Source organism: Rattus rattus, chromosome 3, assembly GCF_011064425.1.
Source record: "Rattus rattus isolate New Zealand chromosome 3, Rrattus_CSIRO_v1, whole genome shotgun sequence".
Lineage (NCBI taxonomy): Eukaryota > Metazoa > Chordata > Mammalia > Rodentia > Muridae > Rattus > Rattus rattus.
The window spans coordinates 25910961-25929029 of record NC_046156.1 but is presented as its reverse complement, the minus strand read 5'-3'; the positions used below and the strand labels follow the sequence as shown (position 1 = coordinate 25929029).

The 18069-nt window shown below is 41.0% G+C and overlaps 1 protein-coding gene across 1 annotated transcript in view; it reads right to left on the bottom strand.

Annotated features, from left to right (window-relative positions):
• Positions 1–203: 203 nt before the first annotated feature.
• Positions 204–18069, bottom strand: part of Gstcd (glutathione S-transferase C-terminal domain containing) — an 86723-nt gene continuing 68857 nt past the window's right edge. The window contains exons 6-12 of the mRNA XM_032897296.1: positions 17095–17210; positions 16897–16941; positions 15069–15197; positions 10494–10627; positions 7805–7835; positions 4008–4077; positions 204–1023 (exon numbers count right to left, since the gene is read on the bottom strand). Coding sequence (XP_032753187.1) covers positions 887–1023; positions 4008–4077; positions 7805–7835; positions 10494–10627; positions 15069–15197; positions 16897–16941; positions 17095–17210 — 662 coding nt within the window. The 3' untranslated portion in view covers positions 204–886. The remainder of the gene's footprint in view (positions 1024–4007; positions 4078–7804; positions 7836–10493; positions 10628–15068; positions 15198–16896; positions 16942–17094; positions 17211–18069) is intronic.

The following is an 18069-nucleotide window of genomic DNA, read 5'->3' as shown; positions in this document are numbered from 1 at the left end:
CCACACCTCACACCCAAACACAAGGCTATCCATGATGGCACGGTATATAGGATGGAACTGGCTGGTTTTTTTGTTTTTTTGTTTTTTCCTGGGTTTTTCTTTCTAGATCTATGAGATCTCCTTTGGTAGGCAATGCAATGTACCTTAATGTAATTCATTCTTGTATTTTCAGTGAAAACAAGGCCAGGGTTCTGAGAACAGTAGACCGCTAGCATTTGTTATTTACTTGTTGTAACTAAACAGAGCATAAATTTACTGTTCAGTTAAAATTTATATCTAAATTCCACCTTTAGAATGTATAATTTAGTGCAATTGACTTATAAATTTTCATGCGAAGTCTTCAACCAGCAATAAACTTATTTGTTAATTTATGGGACATATATTTAAAGGAGGATAGTACATGATATGCAAATTCAACCAATCTCAGATTTAAAAAAAGGAAAAATCACATCAAATTTACCATCCTAGATTTAAAAAATCTATAGAAAAGATACATTGTTAAAACTATAAAAAACCACAACCACCTCGAGTTCAGTTTTGATCACCAAGTATGAATATCAAAAGGTTATAAAATGAAGGCTGTGAGCGCATAGCTTGAGTATCCCCCTGACACGATCAGGAACAGGTCTGAGGAAAATGGTTCTGCTGACGGAATCTTGGCCACTGAGAACGATTCTTTTGGCAGCTAAGGCTTCAGGGGATTCCCTCGAGCAAGGCAGTCATCCTTCTGCACACAGAGCCACAGCATCCCTAGATCTTCCTGTAGCTTTTTCAACAGGCTCAAGACACTCAGCGCTGCTTCCACTAACACACCAACAACTTCCTGAATGCCCCTGGGCGCTCCTCATGAAGCCAATGGCAAAGCATCAAGTGTGTGTGCCCCACTCTACACGGGGACACCCACGATCATGTTATTTTTGGGAGAGCAGCTCTCTGGCTCCATAGAAATCACTTGGACAGAGTAGCCCTGTTCTTCTGCTGCTGTTGCACGGTCCAGATCCACCAGGCACATACACTGCTTCCCTAAAACAAGGAAACACAGCTTGAGACACTTATACGCAATGTGACTTTCATGCATACACAGGAATCTGCAGTGACAGTACCCGTCAGTGCTGTGGCAAAGGCCATGTTCCCAGCAGTAATGTATCCTTAAGCTTAGATTTGATCAGTGTGAAGACACGCTTCCCAGATTTATCTTGGCCAACTTTTTAAAATGTACTCATAAGTATATTTCAAATTGCAACTAAACATTCTACTTTATACTTTGGTCAAAAACCCATTTTAAGACCAATGCTCTCCATTCCTATAAAGTGACATTATTAGTAATATTCTTTAAAAAAATCTGTCTCTGAGGAAATCTAAAGTAATACGCTGACGAATAGCCATCTAAAAGACATTTCACATTTCTACCCGTAGTTTTATAATATAATAAAGAAATGCAAAGTATCTGAGGAGACGCGTGACCATGTGCTCGTTACTGCAGGCAGATATGTGATGCTGCGTGTAACGATTCTTTTCAGCGCTCACCTCATCATGCTGCTGGCTTCCTATTTCCTTTGCGATGTTCAAGAAACAAAAGAGGAAAAATTCCCAAAGTAGATGAGGAAAAACTGAGTTGAGGCTTCCTATACTGAAGCATTACCTGCTTTTATAGTCTGAACTGTTGTCCATTTAATATCTATGTTTTTCATTTTCTTGAGAGAGGTGGCTGAGTGCAGTGTCTCATTCCTTCCACTCTTCTTTGATAATTACAACAGTGCTTAAACATCACTTTCCCATGCAGTAGCTTACGGGAGCCTGCTGAAGTGACGTCAGCAGTCAGGGTATATCACTGAGACAGAAAACCTCTCGTGTGAAATGTGGGACACTTAGAGACAAAACAAAAGCAGGAACAGCTCAAATCAGCAAGTAAGAATAAGTCAGAGACTCAGATTCACAAGGTTGGTGCTATATGCTTCCTTAAAAGGACTTGCAGCATGACGATCAAACTGTGTTGGAAACTGATACGAAAAGAGGTATTTAGAATGCCATTTAGAAAAGAAGACAAAGCCATCTCCTCACCAACAGCTACGCAGTTGGTTTCTCTCTGCCCAGAACACTTCCCTGGAGAGTGTGTGCTTCCCATCTGCGTCTCAGTTCAAATGAAACACTCTGGTTTGGATGCTCCGCATTCCTTCAGGACCCACCCTGGGTTTACGAGGCAGCTCACTGACTCTTGGCTTGGATCCCAGTGCAGTTACTTTTTCCTTTTTATTCTGTAGAAGAACCTCATAGTTTCCCAAGCTAAGTGTCAATACAACTGAAATCCAGTTGTTGGCAACCTACCTTTTGGGGGTTGGTAAATTTTCTAAAAATGTTTATCAAGCATGGAAGTGGCAAGAACTATGACAAACTCTGGCTTTGTTTGCACCCTTACCCTCCCCCCTTCCCTTTAGCAATCTTGCCAGATGGGCTTCTGCTCCAACCCTGACAATATCTCTTCAGTCACTGCTCCCACCTGACACTGAAAACTGACATTGATTCAGGACAGCAACCCGACTCTATTGATCTCTATGGTTTGAATGCCACAGTTAGGCATTAGCATGAGGTAGAGGTAGGCTGGTACTGTCGGAGTGGGTTCATCATTGGGAGTGTGGGCTTCTTACAAAGGGACAAGCTTGGCCACACCTCATGAAAGCATTCCTGTCCATTGCTTGCTTGTGCTCCTGCTTGCTCACCCACTCTAGGTCTGCCTTTCTCTTTTGGCATTTGATACCTTCTACAATGGTGTGAGTCACCAAGAAGACTCCCGTCAGATTTAACCCTTTGATCTCTAGAACAGTGGGCCAAATCAATGTCTGTTGAGTGTAAAGACTGAGCCTCTACAGACTAAGATATGCATCTAGTGGAATTATAATAAGTGTGCATCACGCCGACTTAAAAACATCAGAAATGGAAAGTCAGAAGGAGGAATAGGAAAAGAAAGCAAAATGAGACGCTTCAGGCAAGAGATGGCCGTTGTGGGCAGGGTGGGGGGACAGGAAAGGAAGACCCTTAGCTGTAGGTCTTAGTGCCTTTCCTAGTGTGAGCACCTCACTATGCCGACTTCAGAATTTAAAGGTAATTATTTATCATATAACATCTCCTCGAGTACAAACTACTTCAGTTGGGCTCAAAAAAAAATGTCAATCCCCTCAAGTACAGATGGCAAAAAGGAGGCTATGTTGGAATTCTAGAGAGTAGGACAATGCCCACTGTGGAGTTTCTGAGAAAAAAATTGAGATTCGATCTAATCCTTACCTGCTTATACTCTGTTTTAGACCCCAAATATCTAGTGATGTGAAGGAGCTGAGAGTCGGTACTGCAGAAGTGGACAAGAACTCTGTGTCTGGACCCAGATAACCTGCAGACACAGCGTGGCTGTGGCACCTGCTGATGAAGGGTCTCAGCCCTGTCACTGTGAAATATAAACAGTTGTGTCCACCTAACTCATTTCCAGTGTTAGGTGCATGGTAACAGTCGCCATTATTCTTCTAAACAAAAGTTTACTTTTCTAAAGTCAAGTCTTTAATGGATCTATTCTTTGAAACAGTCTGGGTAATATACAGTACTACAAATGATGAATGTATGGGGCTATGATCAATAATGTGTACGTATACTTTTATTTAAGAAAGACACACTATCAGTTTTATACACTGCTAGTTAATCAGCTTTGGCATATGGAGTTGACATTTACATTTTTGTTATTTTCTTTGTGACTCTGGATAGATCCTGAAGTTCATAACAGTAGGAAAGATTTAATGTGAAATCTATTCATTAGTATGACACTGAAATGGATTTAAAGACACAGATGCTAACCAAGATGTGACAAGTTGTCATAGTTATAAAACTGTCAATGTGCATTACAGTTCCTGGGAAGTTGTCTTGATGATAACTGGGCCAGGGTCTTCCCCAAACAGCCCCTAAGCATTCCCTGGCAGGCACCCTGGGCAGGTCCTCGTCAGCAGCTGCTTGGTGACAACACATACCTATGAGTCTCCGCTGGGGTGGCAGCTGCATAGCTGTCTGATCTGCAAATCTGCAGAGGAGCATGTGTTCCTAAAAGGAGCATCAACAGCGTGTGGGTTTATTCTGACTTAGTGCTTCAGAGTTAGAAAACAGAGAAAGCAAAAACAAAATGAATACACAACTTCAATTATTCTGGAATTCATTCAATAAAAAATGCTGTACAAATCCAACAGCTGAACAGAGCAGTCCTAAGACTATTTACTCAGTGACTTCTTCCCTTCAAGTTGACTGTGTTTCAGATCTATTTAAGAACAGATACAGAGAGAGACTTCAAGCCATATTACCTAGCTGTTGTTATCCTGTAAACAGGACCAGGTAGTTACATTGTGAAATTATAACGTGTTAAGCGAAAAAAAAAAATCAATTTTCTTAAATTTTCCTTTCTAAAGGTCCTCTGGATCTCTTGCATGGGTCTTTAAGAAGAAGCATGATGTGGCTTCTTATATCACCCAAAGACAAAGAACCCAGTTGCAGCAGTTTGGATGGAATTAGACTCCATAGGCCCATAAGGAGTGACACTATTAGGAAGTGTGGCTTCATTGGAGGAAGTGTGTCACTGTGGAGGCGGGCTAGGAGGTCTTAAATGTGCTCTCGCCAAACCTAGTGAGACAGTCTCCTGCCTACAGACCAAAACGTTGAACTCTTAGCAATTCCTCCAGCACCATGTCTGTCACATCTGCTGCCATGCTCCCAGCGTGATGATAATGGACTTAATCTCCGAAACTGTAAGCCCTAATTAAACGTTTGCCTTCATAAGAGTTGCCTTGGTCATGGTATCTCTTCACAGAAATAACACCCTGACCATGACACCAGTTATTCTCCAGGACTCCTAGCACAGCTCTGGCTATCCTCAGGGATATTCCTTTTTATTTAGGACCTGAGGGGATGGGAGGGAGATTGGTTCTGCTGTATAACAACTTCAGGAAAGGGGACATCAATGAAGAAAAAGAAGCTGTAAAAGGACAGAGGCAGGGTTTGTGCCGTACAGGCAGCATTGTACAACTGTGCATCTACAGGCAGCTAAAGCTAGTCACAGGCAACAGTACACGGCCTGCTCCTTTGACACCTAGAGCAGCTGTAGAGCCAAAGTGAAGCAGGGTGAACGCAGATCACTCAGGACTTAAAATTCAAAGTCCCTCCTCCCCAAGACAGAGTCTCCCTAGTAGGTTGGCCTAAAACTTGTAATCCTCTTGCCTCAGCCTCTAAGTATGAAGTCTCTATTTTTCAATCAGGTAAATTAAATGATTTTTTTAAAATAGTAAGGGTGTCTTTGTTCTGACTTTTATGTATTAAAACAATTTAAGAATTACTACAAAATTTAATGGTAATTAATGCCCTGGAAATTAATGAAGTAGTTTGAATAAGTAAATTTTATAAAGCCTCTGAAAATGGCTAGCATCTAAATGGGACAAAAGATTTGAGAATTCTATAATCTGAAAAAGCAAGAAAAAGTATTTCCTTTGTCCACATGGGTTTCCAAACAGTATGTCAGTATAGGTCATGCTGATGTAATCAGACCTTTAGGTGGGGTTCACTGCACTGTGCTAAGCGCTCTCTCTCTCTCTCTCTCTCTCATTTTCTTTACTTACATTTCAAATATCATCTCCTTTCCCGATTTCCCCTGGAATCCCTATCCCTTCCCCTCCCCCTGCTCTATGAGTGCTCCCCACCCACCTGCCCGCCCCTCCTACCTCCCCACCCTGGCATTGAGCCTTCACAGGGCCAAAGGCCTCTCTTCTCATTGATGCCCAACAAGGCCATCCTCTGCTACATATGCAGCTGGAGGCATCAGTCACTCCAAATGTACTGTTACATTGGTGGTTTAGTTTCTGGGAGCTCTGGGGGGTCTGGTTGATTGATATTGATATTTTTGTTCTTCCTATGGGGTTGAAAACCTCTTCATTTCTGTTCTCTTTAATACAAGGTTCTGAAAGTGCAAGGCACATGTACATGTTCTTAGTATCTGCTGGCTAACTTCACATGGAGAATAAAACCACCTAATTAGTTCTCAAAATCTCTAAGCAGTAAGTAATGAAGCTCTAGGAAGTAAGTGGATACCACTTGTCATGGTGTCCAAGAAGGAAAGACACCTCTAAGACATTACACCTGACCTTTTGAGGGCTGGCTATGCTAATCGAGCAGCTCCTGAGAGTGCTGGAGTGATAACCAATACATCCTGTTCACTAGAGTAGGGGAGTGGGGGGGCCTCTATCCTCTAGGCCAGGGTACCCCACATCTCTTTATAGTTGTGTAAATTATTTTCCAGCCCAAGACCAAAGTAGCCTTTTTCACCTCCTGTCCACACTCCCGAACTCCCAGCTTTTTTATAACTAGAACCTTGAGAGTTAAAGAAGGGGAGTCCTAATGTTTGCCCTCTAGACCTAGTAGTTCCCTAGGATATGAACACTGTAACCTGGCCAGCAAAGGCTGGCAATGTTCTGGTTCTAGATGAAGGCATGAGAAGAGAACCCCCTCTGTGGGTCTCTATGACTGCTCATATGAGGCAGTGAGGAAGGGAAGTGCTGTAGGTAGGTGGAAGATAGGGCAGGAAGTGGGCATTTAGGAAGCATAAAGACATGTTTAAAAAGAAAATGCTGGCAAGGTGGTAGAAGTGAGTGTTTAATGAGACTGCATTTCATGGTTAGAGGAAATAAAAGTACTACACTGTCAGCCTGGCCCATAAAGTGAAACAACGTTCCACAGTGTTTATGTAAAAAGTGGGATTAATTAAATTAAAATTCAAACTAACTATCGAGCTTTAACAGATCTTTATATTTAGCTCAGACATTGCTTCTTATATTATGCTTGTCATGTTATTTGACAGTTGTTATGGGTGATGTTCAGGAGGATGGAAACTGCTCTGCTCAAATTAGAGGCTCAGAGCTATCACTCACTACTTTTGAGAGAAAGATTTCCAAGATTTCTTGAGTTTCTGTAAGCAAGAACCGACTGCTTTTGTTCCAGGTCAGGGCCTGACAAACTTTGGTGCCATTAGCCTGGGAACTACTTTTGGGCAGCTCGTACCTAAGAACAATGAGAACAACATAAAGGACAAGGACACTGGAGAATGCATAGGGACTTTGTATGTGACAGAGACAGGCTGGCAGACAAACACACGACTTTTTAGAGGAGGCCTCCCTCTATTCCAGACTATCTTTCAAAGCATGTCAGTAGAGGGAATGGCCTTTCCCTGTGAAGTGAGAGACGGCCCAGGCTGGCCCACTTCCCGAGAGGCAGGCCTCAGGGCATCAGCATGAAGACAGCAGGACTCTGGCTACTGCTCCTCTATAAGCAACAGCTGGCTCTCATCCCTGTCAGGAATCTTAATTCTGTCAGATTTACATGCCAGCTAACTTGTAAACTTGTATGTAAGCAGGGAGAAAAAAAATGACTCTCAGATCCTTTCCAAATCTCATTCACTATTCAAAGATTTAATCTGAATTTAAAATAATTTAAAGCCATATTAGATATTTTTGAGTCATCCAATATATCTGTAGATTTATAAGACAAAATTTGGGATGGAAAACATGAAAGATCAAAAGTTGTATAGGAAGGAGGCACAGTGGTTCATGTCTGTAATCCAGCATTCAAGAGGCTGGGGCAAGAGTGCTGCTGCCATGAGCTGGAAGCCAGCTTGGTTTTGCAAATAATGAGTTCCAGAATACAGGGTAAAAGCCTGTCTCAAACAAAATAACAGAACCCTAACTGCACAAACAAGTATAATCACAGGACACCTAGATCTGTTAAAAAAGCTTACCTTGTATGATAAAGTGTTCTTGAATTTTTGACTAGAATGGGAAACAAAAAAAGAATTAGTTATCATTTTAATGTAAAGAATGTCAAATAACCTGAACTATAAATAAAAATATGTATTGTATCTGAAGAATATAAAAGGCTATCCCAAATGCAGAACTACTTCAACCTGAGATGTGTTCATGGAAAGATAAGAACAGAGCACCAGAATCTATGAATTGAAGAATTCATGCCACAGGTTGTTAATTCTGCAGAGAACACAACCACTTTTGACTTTTCCCACACACACAGGCTGTGCTGCTGTGCTGTGTGGTTCTAGTGATTCAAGTGATGCGAGGCCAATGGATCAGGAGGCAGCGCCATTGAGAGATACTCTGTTCCTCCTAGCTCCCCAGGAAGGGGCAGCATGCCAGGCAGTGCGCTGTGGGAAGAGCTCTGCCATGAGGCTGAGGGAGGGCAATGACAGAGGCAAGAGCCTTTAGTGCTGCTTGTGTGGGAAGGGGCGGGCAAAGTTGTGAAACAGACAACGATGAGTTTAAGGGGCTCTGGAATGCAGAGCTGACCCTAACTGCTTGGCCCTGAGCTGGGGTGCTAGGCACAGGGGATGCTGCATGACTGTATAAAGCTTGACAAAGGGGGCTGGGGATTCAGTGGTAGAGCGCTTACCTAGGAAACGCAAGGCCCTGGGTTAGGTACCCAGCTCCGAAAAAAAACAAAACAAAACAAAAAAAAAAAAAAAAAAAAAAGCTTGACAAAGAATGTGGTCAAGATAGGGCTCTCTACTAGCTGGTTTGTATAGGTAAGTTGTAGACAGACTGTTTATTTAAACGTCAAACATCAGAAAAAAATTAACCAGAAATCAAAGCATTCATAACTGATAAAGGTAACATGCGTTTCACATGGTCTATTATAGTGTTCTAGTCCCACTCCATTAACTCAATAAAAATAGGCTTGTTTATGATATGAACTCCATTAGTATCAATTAGTCATTTGTGATTTTACATATTTTAGAAACAAACGTCTATAATTCATCCTCTACCTTTGGAGAATCGGCTAGTTTTTATGCATAAAGAAATAAATGTTCTGAATTTATTCCGAGTTCTAAGGACACGGAGCAAAATGACAGTAAATCTACAAGGCTATAAAAAAGGTGACATGAAATTGAGATTTTTAAATCAGTAAAACAGGGATATAAATCTGAATAGGTCACGTTAATATTCTTATGCTGCTGTTAGATTTACATATTTCATAATGCACTAAAAAGCCACACATTTTATCAGATTACATATATAAGTACATTATATATACAAATATTATCTATCAATGATTTCTTTAATTTTTTTCCCTCAGCTTGTGAACTATTGCAAGAACAAAATAATAGAATAGGAAAATATGTTTCATACTGTTACTTATACTAGACATCTTAATTCTAATAAAAATTTCTGTGGTTCCTAAAAATAATTATGTGATTGATTTTGTGTCCTACAGAGCTGCTCTGATACAGGGCAGAAGTTCCAAAACTAATGTTTTTAGCTTCTGATTCTCAATTACTCTGAACCACGAGACTGAAATGTCACACAGGGCTGTCCTCCAAGCAAAGTGATGAGAATTAACCTTTCTTCTCTCCTATGTGGGGAAAGAAAGATCAGGAAGCTGGCTATCAACACCTGTGAATACTATCTTATTATTTTTAAATACTGCTCCCCCGCTCCCAGACAGGCTGTTTAATAGCCCTGGCTATCCTAGAACTCTCTTTATAGCCCAGGCTGGACTCAAACTCATAGTAATCCACCTGCCTCTGCCTCCCAAGTGCTGGGATTAAAGGTGTGCACTGCAATGCCTGGCAAAACAAAAACAAAAACAAAAAAAACCTATTTTTTATTTATTTGCTTTTTGTGCATGTGTGTGTATGAGGGCGTATGAATGCCATGGCACATGTGTGGAGGTCAGAGGGTCCTGGGGAGGGATCAAGTCAGGCTGCTTGTTTTGGTTGGGCGAGCCATCCTGGAGGCCTTATGGATGCCTGTAACTAGCTAGATGACTAATGCTATGCCTCTTCTCTCTGTTGTTTGATCACAGTCTTATGTGCCTAGGTTGGCTTTAAACCTGAGGTGATACTCCTACCTCGCCCTCCTCAGCATACAGACGTGCGCCGGGGCTCTCTGCTGCTTTTAAGTAACATACATATCATCCTGAAATGCTCGCACTGCTCCTGTCATGATGTCTCCAGACTCTAAGCACTTAGACAGACGTTAACTCCACTCTCTTATGAAGTGTGGTTCTAGTTTCATTAGAACACAGGGAGGTGAGGAAGCCAACAGACTTCTATTGGTCTGGCTCCCAGACAGACCTTTTTCTAATGGTATCTAAAAGAAAAGGCAGTGGCAAGACAGGAGAGCTATTCTTCTTAATCCTGTTCATCAGTTCAAATCTCACTGCAACCTTATTTTTTTTATGTTTTGTCTTTTTTTTTTTTTTTGAGACAGGGTTTCTCTGTGTAGCCTTGGTTGTCCTGGAACTGGATTTGTAGCCCAGGCTGACCTCAGACTCACAGAGTCTGCCTCTGCCTTCTGAGTGTTAGTATTAAGGGCGTGTGTTGTCATCACCTGGCTTTCACCGCAACATTATTTAAACAAGTCTTGTGTACCAACTCACCCCCATATTGGTGTCTTGTGTAAAACACTAAACTTTACCTTTTTGGGAAATTAAACTTTGACGTGTTCTGAATGAACCCGTAACAGCAGGGGCACGTGACGAAGGAAGCTCGTGTTTGGATGCAGCGCTGGATCACCATGTCTGTTGCCACTCCACAAGCGTGCAAGGCCACCTGGAGAACAGAAGCAGACCTTAGCACCCAGCTTCCTCTCAGTACTTAGACGGAACCTGAGCTCAGCTCACAAGACCTTCAGTGAGGCGAGACGTGAGTAGGAGGAGGCGAACATCTCACAGCAGAAGGGGGCGTGCACTTGACCACTGCCCAGTGTTTGCCAGAGGGGTTCAGAGCAACCCAGAGAGGGCGTCACTGAGCAAAAGTGGGCATATTTGAGCATTCATGGAAAAAGACATTGATTCAGTATTTAAAATATCAAATGTATGAGCCAATAATGATACTTCAAAAAGAAAGCCAACAGGTTATTCATGGTAGAGAGCCAGCCCCTTTTGATAACTGGGAAATATTGAGAAAGAACTACTTTCTACTACATGCACCATATGTGCGGGTAACCATTTGTTGATAATGGAATGGAAAGGACAGAATGATAAAGTAGACTAATGCCATTCTGGGTTTTTAATTTATAGAAGGCAGGGAGGGTGAGTGATTACAAATGTGGCTAATGTAGAGACAACCAGACACACCACTAGTGCCCGTGATATAGTCTAACCCCTAACTGAGGCAGAGTCTAATTACACTTATGGCCAGGGTAACAGGAGAGCCAGGATGTACGGAGTAGCATCCACGGGGGAGAACTAGAAGGATGTGTGACCAGGCTCTGCAAACAAACTGCAGGGAAACAAGTGAGCCGGGGACAGTCCCCTAAAGACACCTAGAACTTACAGCAAGGGCATAAAATGACTTTTGCAGCTGTGACTATGGTTACAGTTCAAGGACTGTCTTCAACAATATGGGTGGATTCAATTTACTTACATGCACTCTTAAGGGCAGAGAATTATACAAGGGAGGGACCCAGGGAGACAGTGCATGAGGTCAGACAAATGTAAACCAAGGCCTGGACAGCACCACAGCAGGGTTCCAAGAGAAGAGAACCAGGGAACATGAGTGGCTTCCACAGTTGAGGATTCTTACACACAGTCAGGAGGAAAACATGGACCTCAGGTATATAACTGCAGGAAGTCAGGTGCTAAGTATCTCAGAATAAAATATAAAAACAGTGGTTCTTATTTAATGCTCTGTTATAGTACCAATCTAAAGTCCTTGAATAAATCTAAAATTCTGGTTATAACTAATGTGTAGCTCACTATGTCCGACAACACATAGCATGAGCAGAAACAGAACACTTCACAAGCAAAAGCACAGAAGCCCTGTCTAAGATCCAGTAACACATGGTGGAATGTCTGTGTCAGTAGAGTGCAGAGCCCAGCACGGAGGTGCATATCTGTAAATTCCAAGACTCTGGAGGGGTAGGTAGGTCAGGAGCTCAAGGCCATCCTTGGCTCTATAATGAGTTCAAGGCTAGCTTGAGCTATACATGACTTGTCTCAAAAAAATAAAAGACAAGCAAAAATAAAGAAGTCTAGACAGAAAAAGGTGGGGAGGGTTATAAGAGGAGGTGGCATTTAAGGAGGGCCTTTAAGAATAGAAAGGATTAAAGAAAGAAGAAGATGAAGACTATCACCTAGACTGGTCAAAAAGCAGGAACTACTGAGTGTCTAAACCCAGTGATCAATCTGTATACAATCTGGGCTCAGGGAACATGAAGAGCCACAGGGTAGGCCAACTACTGCGAGGCAATGTCTTCTAATAATGACAGCCAGGGGCACCCAGGAAATCTTAACAATGTGGCCTTCTAAACAAGGGCCATGCAGTAAGAGCAGCAGCTGATATGACAACATAGATGGGGAAAGCCTCACAAATCCTTACTCCTAGATTAAGAGCTGTTAATGGCTGCTCAGGTATACAATCCCAAGTGGTCGTCCTAAAAACATATACATACAAACAATGACACTAAACGACTCAGCAGGCTGTAGTCACATAAACATACATATGTATATATGTCACAATAATCCACAAGGAAGAGGTCACAAAGTTGAGAAGGATTGGGGCCGGTATGGAGGGCATAGAGGCTAGTATGGAAATAATGTAAAATACAGTACTCAAAAATATCAATACATCTTAAAATAACGTAGCACTAATGTTATACTTTAACAAATAATTTTTTATTAAAAGCATTCTTTAAATGTTTAATAATCAACACTTACTCAAATCAGGGATCATACATCTCAAAATAATAAAAAGTTTACAAAAACTGTTTTTGGATGCTTCTTATTTTAGAAAAAATATATTTTTCCTTATGTCATATATGAGTCTTTAAAATCAGAACCAGAATTAAAAAAATAGTATTTATATAATAATGAAATATTTGTTTTGAAGGGAAAATACAAATAATCTATGGCTGACAATGGTTCCATTTGTTTATTTATTTATTTATTTACTTACTTATCTACTTTATGGTGGTACAAGAGTGATATGCATTCAGTGACCAATACCGTGTTTGAAGGTGAGCCTTCCTGGGCTAACAGTACACACACACAAGGAGCCTCTGTGTTGCTAGAGAAGCGCAGCGCAGACCTTAAACAGCGATGTGATCACAGAGCACATGGCACTCCTTACAGATTTGCTATAACAATCTATGATACTCAGCCGTTGAGTGTGTCATGTGCATTTCCTACTTATGGCAGCTCCATTATTGGCTTATCAGGATCTAAGTCCATAAAAGTCAAGGTGCATATGCCCGTGTCACATCCAGAGAAATACATGTTTATAATCTTTTAACATGTATTTCACATATTGATTTCTATATGGATTGCTTAGATATTTGTCTATATAAGAATAGTATATTAAGTATAGTCTCTTAAAACAGTAAAACCAATAAACAAGAAAATCATAAAGCATACAGGGGCAGCCAAAGTAATCATAGAAGGGAAAAATATCCATGACATATATAACAATGAAATATAGAGAAAAATACTTACTTTATAAGAACACACATATTTTAATTGATACTGCTATATTATATACTTGGAAATTATAAGAATATCTGAATGACTTCACAGCTCTACCCCAAAAGATAATCAGAACCAGGATCAGTGAGGTGAAAATGCCCTGCTGGAGAGATGAGTGCAGGGTCGCAATCCCTGTCACCTCAAACATTTACCACATCCATACAGGACGTAAGTTGTAGGCCTGTTAAGCTGGAAAAAGGGACATCACACCTTCAATATTTTCAGTAGTCAGTGTTTAAGATGTGAATTTTAGTAACAAAAGTCAAGCACCGCCATTTCTGAACTCCAGAAGCGGGTCACAGGTCTATCCAGTAAGACGTGAACACACAGTAGGATGAGGCAGTGATCCAGCCATACATCAATGTGCTTTGAGAAACATGGAGGGGTCTAGCATAGTTACATGCATTACACAAATAAGAATATGCTTATAACTAAGAAAAAATTATTACAATGTTCAGGCAAAGAAGGATGTAGGTTGTACTGGCTCCCCAAGGCTGACACAAGCATAAACCAGCATTTGTATGTGTGCATAAATAAGTAATACAGGCCAAAAGGCATTTATAATACTCATCCCTCTAGAACACAAGAATAAGTATTCATGAGATAGCTTTTTCATATTACTATTTTGAGCATGTATTCATATTAAATAAAACTTTTTAGACCTCAATGAAGCACAAATTCCACAAAAATCCAAAACCCGAAGAATAAGTCAGCTATGGCCTCTGAATTATTCTTACTATAACTTAGTCTAATGATTCAAAACTAGAACCACAATACTTGGAAGAGCAGAATAACATGCAGCTATCAAATCCGCGTCAAAGGGCCACTCTATAAAGGTAACTTCGTATTTACGGGTTATTAACAAGTTATCTTCCCTTATGGTTTTCACTTTGTTTTATGTTCTTCTGCGAGCTCATCCAGAATGCTAAGGCTGGGCTAACACTGTTCTCGGCACCAAACACTTCTAGGGCAACAGATGAAGTTCTTGTGCAAAAGTAAGCAGATATTACCGGCCACACAACGGAGAAGGGCTGTGAGCGCAGTAATGAGTGTTACATTACACCCTACACCTGATAGGTAAGGTATAAGATATTACCGGCCACACAACGGAGAAGGGCTGTGAGCGCAGTAATGAGTGTTACATTACACCCTACACCTGATAGGTAAGGTATAAGATATTACCGGCCACACAACGGAGAAGGGCTGTGAGCGCAGTAATGAGTGTTACATTACACCCTACACCTGATAGGTAAGGTATAAGATATTACCGGCCAGACAACGGAGAAGGGCTGTGAGCGCAGTAATGAGTGTTACATTACACCCTACACCCGGTAGGTAAGGTATAAGATATTACCGGCCACACAATGGAGAAGGGTTTTGAGTGCAGTAATGAGTTATGCTACAGGTAAGGTATAAGAAGCCATGTATCTCTTTGTTTAGGAAAGAATACAAAATTGACTTTTTAGTTGATTTAAGGAACAAAATTATTATTTAGGTAATTAGAGAAACTGGAATTATGGATTACTTACCCCAATGTCAAACACTCCTGTAAAATACTCCATATTTGCTTGAATGAACCAGATATTGCTTAAACCAAGTTCGTCACTTCTCTTCTTAGCACGAATTAATGATAATTCCTTGTTCTCTATTAATGTGACCTAGATTTTATTTAGAAAAAAATTCTGTATACTCAGTAACACAATTCAGACATTAACACCCAGCATTAATACTTCATATTTTAAAAATGTAGAATGTCTTTACTAATTCTCTATCCTGTGTGACAGTTCACCTGGCACAGAAATGAGCAATGCATTGAAGTCTTAAAGCTCTGCATGGAATGATATGTGTGAAAGAAAGAGAAGTCACAGTGTGCTATGTGTTCAGTTAAGACACGAGGGCGAGCAGAACTTATACTTGATGACTAAGGCAGGCTGTCATGGAGAAATAATTATTAATGGAGGTCTCAAGAATGAACACAATTAGCTAAGGGAATGGGTGCTAAGGAAGCTTATGGTACATCAGTATTTAAAGAACTGAGAAAACAAACAGTGTTTGGGATGGTACCAATGAGACTGAGAAAGAAAGGCAGCGGGTAGGGGATGGAGATGGGGTGGAAGAAAGGTCAGAGGGCCAAGCAGTGTACTTAAGATAAAACAAGGCTCCATGTGCTGCAGTGAACAGCAGGGTTTGGTGGGGAAGGCCAGAGCTGACAGGAGCTTCCACAGGTAGTCAGTACATTGCTGTTACTGTCGTTAATCATTTTGTTTTTGCCTTGTGTACATTCTATAGAAAAGTACTTTGTCACTTTACATAAAACACCTGACACACAGATACACTTTCTAGTTTTATCTACCTGAAGCCCTCTCCCAGTCAGTCTAAGTTTCCAGAAGAATCATTAGGAAAGGGGAACAATTTTCCTTCCACCCACACTGCTTCTCAGGACTCTCTCCACAAGCACTTCCTCTCAGCCAATCATAATAGTGAGCGCTTCCTCTCAGCCAATCATAATAGTGAGCGCTTCCTCTCAGCCAATCATAATAGTGAGCGCTTCCTCTCAGCCAATCATAACACTGTTTCTGCAACAGTACAAAGGCTTGCCTCTTCGCCTCGGACTTTCATTTTGTTCTTTATTCTCTGAGGCAGTGGCTGTCAAGCCTCGCTAATGCTGTGACCCTTTAACACAGCTTCTCATGTTGTAGTGACCCCAACCACAAAATTATTTTGTTGTTACTTCATAACTGTAATCCTGTTACTGTTATTACTTGTACGTAAATATTTTTGGAGATAGAAGTAATCCTGTTACTGTTATTACTTGTACGTAAATATTTTTGGAGATAGAAGCTTGCCAAAGGGGTTGCGACCTACAGGTTGAGAAAGGCGGCTCTAAGGAAAGAAAACAAACCCACCCCAGTCGTCATTTTCCCGTCAGGCGTCTGACTACCTGTCAGCTCTCTACCTTTTTCAGTCGTCACAGGGACTGAAGAGCTGAAACTGTGCCCCAGTTGAATTTATATATATTTAAAATGATATTTTTCACCAAATAGTTTATGTTAAAATGTGGTCCTTGGAAACATTTCTAGTTATGATTGTGTGTATCATATGCTTTTTATTCAATAACGTAATAGGTATATCTTTTATTTAACACACACTTTTAAAAATACTGATAACTCTACTGTGGTCTTACTTTCCTTCTGCCCCCAATTAAGATCCTAATCTTAGGAGTTCCAAGGAAAATATGTGGCACATAATTGACTTGGTGAGTAAGTAATTAGAAATGCAAAGAGTTAAGATTAGCAGATGTGGCCGAGTTGTGCTGAGCTGAATGAACTGTTCCATGTTGTACATTATTAACCTTACCTGGCACAAGGGTAGCACATGCGCGAGAACAATTCCAACATGGCCCTGAAAGTAAGACAAAACAGTTAGCTTCGGTCCCCACAGCTTCTGTTCACTGTTAGTCAATGATCTTGTCAAATAAAATCATGACCTTGAATGATGTAGCAAGGTCTTATGATCTCGGGAAGGCTAAATAAAGGACAAGAGGAGACACGATACCCCACCACTGCAGAAATCCACAATTCTGTCACCAGGTTTGGCTCGATCGAGCACCAGATAGGCGAGGTTGTTTAATTGTTGCTGCTTCCTCAAAGCTCGATCAGTGGACATTTTACCTGGGGGACATAAGAGATGGAGAAGATAGTTAGCACCATGAGGGACCGATGAGACAGAACGGACATACTGCTAGGACAGAGAGGCGTATCATATGTGTGTAGGTCCATACGTACATCACACACATGCAAGAGTGAACTACAGATTTCAGGTGTTAATGTGAGAGAGCTAGAAAAGCAGAACTCAGAGATTAGCTCTAATTTTGATATTATTTTAATTAATAAGTACTTGGGTGTTTGACTCCGGTTGGTGGAGGTATTTGGAGAGGCCTTAGTACATTTAGGAGGGGAGCCTTGCGGGAAGAAGTATGTCGCTGGGAGGCAGGGAAATCTTACTTAGTGTTTACAGCTCTACCTCACTTCCCATATCACTCTTTGCCTCCTGTATGTTGATGATGCTGTGACTGGTCTGCTGCCTGTCCCTGCTGTATACTTTCCGAGCTGTAGTGGACATTCCCTCTGGAACTAAAAGCAGAAATGTACTGTTCCTTTTATAGCTAGTTCTTGGTCCTGGGATTTTGTCTCTGCAACAGAAAAGTCACTAATGCTATCTGACTTTTCTTTCAATAAAGACAAGACTCTTCTAAAGAGTACAAGTAATATCTGAAACATTACATTCAGAATCATAAAAGGCTTAATCTATTTGAATGCATGAAGAAACTTTAGTCCTTCATTGCTCTCAGAGATATACTGTGAAGACAACCAACTTTAACACTGCTTAAATCTCCTTATAGAGCTGTAAGAACACTAATTATTTGTATATCCTTGAACTCTGATTTCCTTTGGTGGAACCCTGAGAAACCAGGGAACATAGGTGTCACACAGTCAGAACTGTATCAGTGGTTACTGTATTGAGAGGGAA